At 44.6% G+C, this 7,650-nt stretch overlaps 2 protein-coding genes across 2 annotated transcripts in view; one reads left to right on the top strand and one right to left on the bottom strand.

Moving 5' to 3' along the window:
• Positions 1-831: 831 nt before the first annotated feature.
• LOC308411962 (uncharacterized protein) lies at positions 832-2,906 on the bottom strand. The gene is made up of 4 exons (XM_080906036.1): positions 2,332-2,906; positions 1,557-1,610; positions 1,115-1,460; positions 832-1,018 (listed from the first exon to the last, which is right to left on the bottom strand). The coding sequence occupies exons 1-4, from the start codon at positions 2,345-2,347 to the stop codon at positions 997-999; spliced, it is 438 nt and encodes a 145-aa protein (XP_080762162.1). The 5' UTR covers positions 2,348-2,906; the 3' UTR covers positions 832-996.
• Positions 2,907-3,390: 484 nt separating this feature from the next.
• The window catches only part of LOC308411961 (putative nuclease HARBI1), a 24,372-nt gene continuing 20,112 nt past the window's right edge, over positions 3,391-7,650 (top strand). Inside the window, exon 1 of the mRNA XM_080906035.1 lies at positions 3,391-3,699. The gene's annotated coding sequence lies outside the window, so the exon portion shown is untranslated. The remainder of the gene's footprint in view (positions 3,700-7,650) is intronic.

Below are 7,650 nucleotides of genomic sequence, written 5' to 3' on the forward strand. Positions count from 1 at the left end.
GTTTGATATTTCACGTGGACTCGACATTACGCCTTGATAATAATGCGCATAGTCGGGTATATCGTTTGGAGGAGGAAAATTCAAAATTTCTCTAATTTCAACGTTATTAATTTATTTCTAACGACTATAGAGGGTTGTGCTGAATTACTGGCACAACTCTGGTCTGGATTACCCCCTTGTTGAAAGGAGTGATCATGGTTTACTGGGTTAAGTGGGTCGTTCGCAGAGACAATGTCTGCGGGAGAGCTGAGTGATTGATGATGATTAGTCATTGAAAGTGGTTGACAGCTGTAGCGGTGGGCTGCGGCTGAGCGGTTCGTTGGGACACGCATTGTCTGGGGAAAAGACTAGCGAATGCTGGCTTTGAGAATCAAACTATTTTGATTTAACCTGTTTATTTGACTCAATAACTCGGTGGTATTTGGACCTCATTTTGTATCTGGGCCAAAGCTTCTAAAGCTCTATTAATTGCTAAAAACGGATCAGAAGAGATGTTTTGTGTCAGACTCATTTGTGAATGAGCCACGTCTGACTGTTTGGATCTCATCATGATCCACTCCAAAACTCAAAGAATTATTTTGAAAGGCCCTTTCATTGGGCGCTAATCGGGCAAGAGCTAAATTAAGCAATTCTAAAGGATCATTATTGATCACCTCAGGTTGCTCACTGTTTTGTGAATATGTAATCTGAGAATGCTGTGTATTTTCATTTAACCTAGCGAACGCTGTTTCTAAAGCAAGAAATGGGTCTGTAATATCTTGTTCCTGGTTATCCATTTTTTTTATTATTATTGTTTAACAGGAATATATTAAAAGAACAAAACCACAAAAGACAGTTTGTTTGAAAAAGCAAAATGGAAAAAAACCACAAACTTTTTATAAGATGAGCTGAACTAATTCAGCGAACAGAGATACCGCGCGAAGAGCGATTGAAGCGAGCTGCCTCCGTGTGCGTGTTCGCCTTGTCCTCGTTGTCCTTGCGATCCTACCGGTCCTGCTATTCCTCCTTCTGAGATGCTCTGAGAATTTGAGGGTAAGATACAAACAGTTAAGTTAAATAGAAAAGGGATAGTTTTTATAAAATGAGAAAAAAGCGAGAACCTAGAGAGACTGACCGTGATTGGGTCTCAAAGGCAGGCGCGGTGCATTTCGTGTGTCTGATGGCGGAGAAGAAGCGTTTCTGGGGCTCTGATTGGCTGGAGCATCGGGAGTGAGATCGGAGAGCAAATCTTGCCTGTCTCCGGCGGACAGGCGCAAGTTTTTCCCCAGAGGGTCGCGGGAGAGAACAAGCTCCGGCGGGGATGGACCTGGGGCCAGATGAAGTGGGGCGATCTAGCGTAGAGAGCAGATGCTGTCTATCGCGTGTGGAGAGACCGATGTTCTTGCCTGTGGATCGCTCAAGCACTGGTGGAGAAGAATTCGGCGAACTCGAAAAAATAAAGGTGTCCAAGTCTGAGATATCTAGAAAGTTTGATAAAAATGAAAAAGAGGGTAAATGTTTTGTTTTTCTTGTACAATTAGCTGTTAAGAGGGAGAACAACAATGAACCAAACCTACCAATTTGATCGAGAGAACCAAAAAGAGACGAGTTGAGCACGCTTATCTCAGAGTCTGAAAAGAAATAACGAATATTTACAAACGGGAAAAACGGTAAAATATAAACATTATATGAACAAGAGTGAGAAAAATGAGGTACCTGATGAGGACATGATCGCTGCTATAGTTTAGTGTACAAATGCACTTTTTAGCTCTGAGCGTTAGAGGCGAGGTTATACAGTGGGGCAAAAAAGTATTTAGTCTCTTTGGTCTTGGCCATGGCGGAGTTTGGAGTCTGACTGTTTGAGGCTGTGGACAGGTGTCTTTTGTACAGATGATGAGTTCAAGCAGGTGCCATTCATACAGGTAACGAGTGGGGGACAGAAAAGCATTCTTACAGAAGATGTTACAGGTCTGTGAGAGCCAGAGATTTTCCTTGTTTGAGGTGACCAAATACTTATTTTCCACCCTGATTTACGAATAAATTCTTTACAAATCCTACCATGTGAATTCATGGATTTTTTTTTTTTTTTTTTTTCCCCACATTCTGTCTCTCACAGTTGAAGTGTACCTCTGGTGCAAATTACTGACCTCTGTCATCATTTTAAGTGGGGGAACTTGCACAACCGGTGGCTGACTAAATACTTTTTTGCCCCACTGTATATATTTTTGAAAAGTGTATTCCAAGTGTTACAGAGCCTATTTGCATGGCTTTTGAAGATGAAAAAGCTTTTTTGACAGAATGGTAAAAAGGAAAATGCGAAAATGTAGTAAGACGGGGAAGATTAACACTTACCGAGTGATATGCACATAGGGCACGCGAAGGCAGTTGTTGTTGATCCCTGGTTTCGTGGCTGTAGCGAGCTCACAAGCAGTCTGAGCGGCGCCAGTTGTTGATATGTCTGAAGTCAGAGGTCTTCTGGGAGCTCGACGGCAGTCTTAACCTCAGCGGGAGATCATAAAATCGGACCTGGAGCCGATTGGCTAACCGGGGTGCGAAGGGAGCCGTGCCATTGTTATGTGATTGGCAGCGGGGCGAATTAGCAGAGTTGGTCTCCGGCGGAAATTTTCAAACGAGGTAAGCAGTGCATTCGGGAGCAGAGCGGGGAGCGAACAAGCAGGAAAAAATTGTGCTCTGCTCTGGAAGCAGTTGCAGGTCGGCGATTAAGAGCGAGGTAGAACTTAGACTGTGCGTTGAATTTTAGAGGTTGCTAGTAAGAGGGAAGCTTTTGAAGAAAAAAAGACTAAGGACTTTTCCCCCTGTTTTGGATTATAAGGCTTTTGGGAATAGAGGGTAGCTAACAAGTTATTCTAGGGTTTTGGAGAAATCGCGGAGGATTTTTTTAAAGGAGTTTTGACTTTGTTCGGTGGGCGGGAGCCGCGGGGCGCTTAATTTGAGAAAAGACTAAGGATTTTTTCAGGATTTCCCCTGTTATCGAATATAAGGTTTTGGGAATAGAGGGGGTACCTAACAAGTTATTCTAGGGTTTTAGAGAAAACGCGGAGGGTTTTTTAAGGAGTTTTCCCTGCTTATGTTTCTAAGGATTAGGTTAAGGGGGCTGCGGGGATCGCGAGTTTTTTGGCGTTGGAAAGGGAGGGGGGATGAGTGCGTGAGTCTGCATCTTAAGGATAAAGGACACTCTTTCGAGGATGCCAATGTTCACATTTTGGACAGAGGACAGATGGTTTGAAAGAGGAGTGAAAGAAGCCATCTATGTCCACTGTGCGCGACCATCTTTGAACAGAGGCGGGGGTTTACGACACCAACTCTCTGCCATCTATAATCCAGTTTTGAGATCCCTTCCCAGACGCCTTAACGCCCACTCACATCCTGGGCCATCTGATCTCAGGAATTCGCATGATAAGGTGGGGCCAGGTTTCACAATGAACTCACCCGAAACTCTGGCTGATTGGGGCCCACACCCAGTTTCACACCTTGGCTCAGGCGATTAGAGGATCATCAGGGGGTCCTTTTGTCCCTCTGTGGGGGGTCACTACCACTAGGTTTATATCTGGGACTCTCCACCATTTGACCTTAGAACTGAAGAAGCTTCTCGGATGAGAGGTGAAACGTCTTCAAGTAACTTAAAGAAGTCCAGACGCTTTTCTTTGCAAGCTCCTTTGACTACGATGACCTGGATGACTGAGAACCTTCACAGACATAGTGAGTGCTTATCAGTGTAAGTGTGTGTGTGTGTGCGTGTCCATAGTTTAGCTGAGACAGTGTCCTTCGGCCTATCAGGCTAAGTAAACAGTCCTCCAGCCAATCCAGGTGTCCTTGCATGGGACGGGAAGAATAGCTGTAACACAGTCGTTATCAAGGAGTGATTGTTCGGCTCCAGCCTTGGGCCTGCAGCTAGCGCCGTTATGGGGGTCCGCAATCTCAATGTTGATTTTGTAAATTTCCATGCGAGCAGCCCAGGAGAATTTTCAGGCTGCCCTAACGTACTAGATTTAAAACACGTGGGGATCGAGCTTTTCAGGCACTGGCACCTAGGCTGTGGAACTCTCTGCCGTTGTCTTTACGCTGTCTAGACTCTACTGACTCCTTTAAAAAGCAGCTGAAGACATTTTTATAAAAAAAACGGGCTTTTAATTAATTTAATTAATTTTTACTTGTATGTCTGATCTTACTGTAAAGCACTTTGTGATTTTTATCTGTGAAATGTGCTATATAAATAAATTTTACTTACTTACTAACACTCCGACACTGGCCTCTCGATCTCCCGTTGGAGAGCCACGAGCCTCCCCATGATGGTATCAAACTTCTGTTCCATGGTGTTGTCATTCTTTTGATTCTGAGACCTCACAGCTGCAGTGATCCATTCCGTAATGTCTTCCAACTGTCGCTCAAGGGTCCCATTTTGAGCAGGCCTCTCTCTGATGTATCCCCCCATACGCTCAATGTTGTTGCTTTGAGCCTTCACAGCAGCTGTAAGCGTCTCCAAGGTGTTGACCATATTACGTTCGTTGTGAGAGGTCGCGCCTCGTCCCATCGCTTCAATTCCAGCGGGCAGCCTTGGGGGGGGGGGTTTGAACAGCCGGTTCCGCTCTCTTATTTCTCCGATAAACCAGGGCCAAGCCAACTCCGATATGCACGAACCCTGTTATCACGGTTCCGAATAGATATCTTCAGCGTCCTCGATCGACAGTCCCGCCAGACACATGACCCTCCAGTTCTGCCACCCGTCCATCGTGCAGGGAAAGTCCCTCCAGGGCACTCAGGCTCTCCCGAGCCCAGACTTCTCATTGAGAAAAGGGTGTCAATAGCATTCAGAGACCAGTTGATCAAATCCATAATTCTCTTTTAGGTTTTAGAGAATGACCGTGTGAGTCTATTCCAGGGAAAGTAATGCACACGAGACAAGACAAGGACATAGAGGCTAAGCAGGGAAGATAAGGGTGAGGAGGAGAGGAGAAAAGTGCGACCGCCTTCGCTGAGAGCCAGAGAGAAGAGAATTAGAATTTTTATTAGAATTCCTGCTTTTTCCATATCTTTTCATATCACTGGCTTAATCCCTTCTGTTGCTTCCTTAGATAAGGGGTATTGTGGTTTAATGGGCCTGTGGGATGAAACAGTCTGTACTGTTACTGAGTCTGCGTTTTTTATTAATCCCACATTCGACCACAGTGTAGAAGGTAAACTTTTAAGTGCTGGCTCTTCTTCCAGCAAGAGAATTTCTCATTCTTGTGTGCTGTCGTGCAAATGAGCGTTGGGTGTAGTTCTTATCACCCAGCCCAGTGTGTATCTCATGCACCCTGTTCTTTTACCCTGTGCCCAAGCCTCTTCCTCTGTAGGTGTATATTTATCATTTTCTACCTTTTGCAGGATTTTACCTAATTGATACCATTGTGTACCTGCTGTTTTTGCAACTGACACATGGGGTTTTGTGATCCTGTTTAGTTTTTTTTTTTTTTTTTTTTTTTAAACTCTGTCTGGTTCACTGAGCATACTGCATTTCCGCATTTTGTGACATAAGTGTTGCAGAGTCAGATATGGGCTTTTTAGGCTGTGTACCGGTTTATCATACGAGGGTCTGGGCCTGGGGTTTGTTTATAGTGCAGGGTGTTGTGATACTCAGTTGGCTTCATTTTTTCGGCACTTGCGGGGAGATGTTTTTCTGATGCTTCTTTGAGCTGTGTAAGCGGTGGCAAATCTAATGACCAGTAGTAGTTTGGCTCTCCTTTTCCTTCCCTCTGATAGGGGTCTCCCTCTACTAACATTATTTCCGCTGTCATACCTGTTTCTGTGGGGATGACTCCTATCCCTAGTTTTGTCATTGCATCTCTTCCTAGTGAGTTTACTGGGCAGGTTGGGTCTATTATACATGGCATGTAACAGGAGCGTTGACTAGGTTTGTGCAAAAATGTCAGTGGCTTTGTTAGTGGCTGGGTTTTTACGTGCCCTGACGCTGTTTTCACCATTACTACTTCTCTAGAAAAGGTTGTGCGTGGGGGCTCTGCCTTAAGTACTGTTTTACAAGGTCCTGTGTCACACAACACCTCCAGCTTTTTGCCATTTACATAGACTGTAAGTGTTGGCTTTCCGTCCAGTAAACTTACTAGCTGATGAACATTGTATACTTCAGCTTCATCCTGTTCTAAATTGTTTTCTTTGTTTGTTAATGCTTTTACTTTTTCATCTATGTGGCTCTCCCTGTCAGCTGTCTGGGTGGTTGCAGTCACAGTGGTTGCAGCTAGTCATTCTGTGTCGGGCATTCTCTGTGTCCTACAATGGTGTGCAAAGTGACCTTCTTTCCCACACCTCCAGCATGCAGTACTAGAGTCACCATCTGTGGTGTATGTGCCTCTCTGTCTCCCTCTGCCTCTTGCTCCTCCTCTATACATTCCTCTTCTCTTCCTCTCCTTTGAACTCTGAAACCTCCCCTGTAGCCTCCACTCCCACTAAAAGCTGTGAGAGCAGTGTCAGTGTCTAGGGCAAAAACTGAGGCCTTCTCTTTGTTTTTCACTACCGTTTGTGCGTGATTAGCATATTGGAGCGCCTCATCTACTGTGCCTGTATCTTGTGTTACCCAATATTTTTCTACATGAGGCCTAATGCGTGGTAGCAATCCTTTAATAAAATCACGTTTAAATTGTTGCTGATATGGTGATTGTGGGTCATCAGCATAATTTAGACCTGAGTTCTGTCTGAAAACTGGTCTCAGCCTGTCCATGTATTCATGTGGGTTTTCTGTGTCACTCTGTTTAACTTGCCCTATCTTACCATAGTTGGCTCTTGGCGCTAGTTGTTGACGGGCCCTATCAAACACAGGTATTAATGCTGCTTGGAGGTCAGCATGACCTGGGGGAAATGCTCTACCATCTGGTTGGGAGCCGGTAAAGTCTCCCCTAATTCTTCCCCAGGAGAGCCCTAGGCAGTTCTGGAATAACTGCATTAACTTGTGACCGTTTAAATGCCACTGGGTGATTACTTCATGCACGGCAGCTTGCCATGGTTCATACCCTTCTTGTATTGATGGAATGCCTTTTATTACATTTTGTCTGTCTTTATGTGTCCATGGGCGGTACACAAAAAATTGTGGGTCTGTTGTCCCTGCCTCCTCCCTGACCCATCACCTAGAAGTGTGCCATATCTGGGATTTGCTACTTCAACTAATGGACATGCTAGTGTAGATGGTGGTGGGTCTGGGTGTGAACCACAATCGTCGCACTCTTCTTCAGAGCCATAATCAGATCTTCCTGGATGAAAATCTGTTTCATGCTTGGCTAACATTGTTTGTGTAACCTCATATGCATTGTCGAATTTAATTTTCATTGCTCTTGTCCATATGGGAGATCGTTTGAAACGAGATTTTGGTGTAATACTGGTTGTTTTTTCTGCAGCTAGTGTGGAAGATTTAACGTAGGGATTTAAAAGAGTTATGTGGGTCTGTCAGTGGAGGTCTTTGTTCAGCACATGCCTGCTTTGTAGTTTCATCATCAGGGGTTATTAAAGCTGCTGCTTTGTCTTTTGCCCTTCTCCCCCGTCCCTCTTCTCAGCTGTTTCTCTTTCTTTCTCCCCTTCTTTCCCCCAGTCAAGTCTGTCCCGTATTCAGTAAGTGAAAATAAAATAAACAATAAAAGGTGAATCAAATGGACCATTACGGCAAGG

Source organism: Rhamphochromis sp. 'chilingali' (assembly GCF_963969265.1).
Source record: "Rhamphochromis sp. 'chilingali' genome assembly, chromosome: 15".
NCBI lineage: Eukaryota > Metazoa > Chordata > Actinopteri > Cichliformes > Cichlidae > Rhamphochromis > Rhamphochromis sp. 'chilingali'.

What these genes read in the sequence shown, in the direction of transcription:
- LOC308411962 (XM_080906036.1), bottom strand. An exon ending in TGGTTCTCTCGATCAAATTG is followed by an intron (nt 1,461 to 1,556) that starts GTAGGTTTGGTT and finishes CAAACTTTCTAG; the next exon opens with ATATCTCAGACTTGGACACC. An exon ending in GCCTTTGAGACCCAATCACG is followed by an intron (nt 1,019 to 1,114) that starts GTCAGTCTCTCT and finishes TCAAATTCTCAG; the next exon opens with AGCATCTCAGAAGGAGGAAT.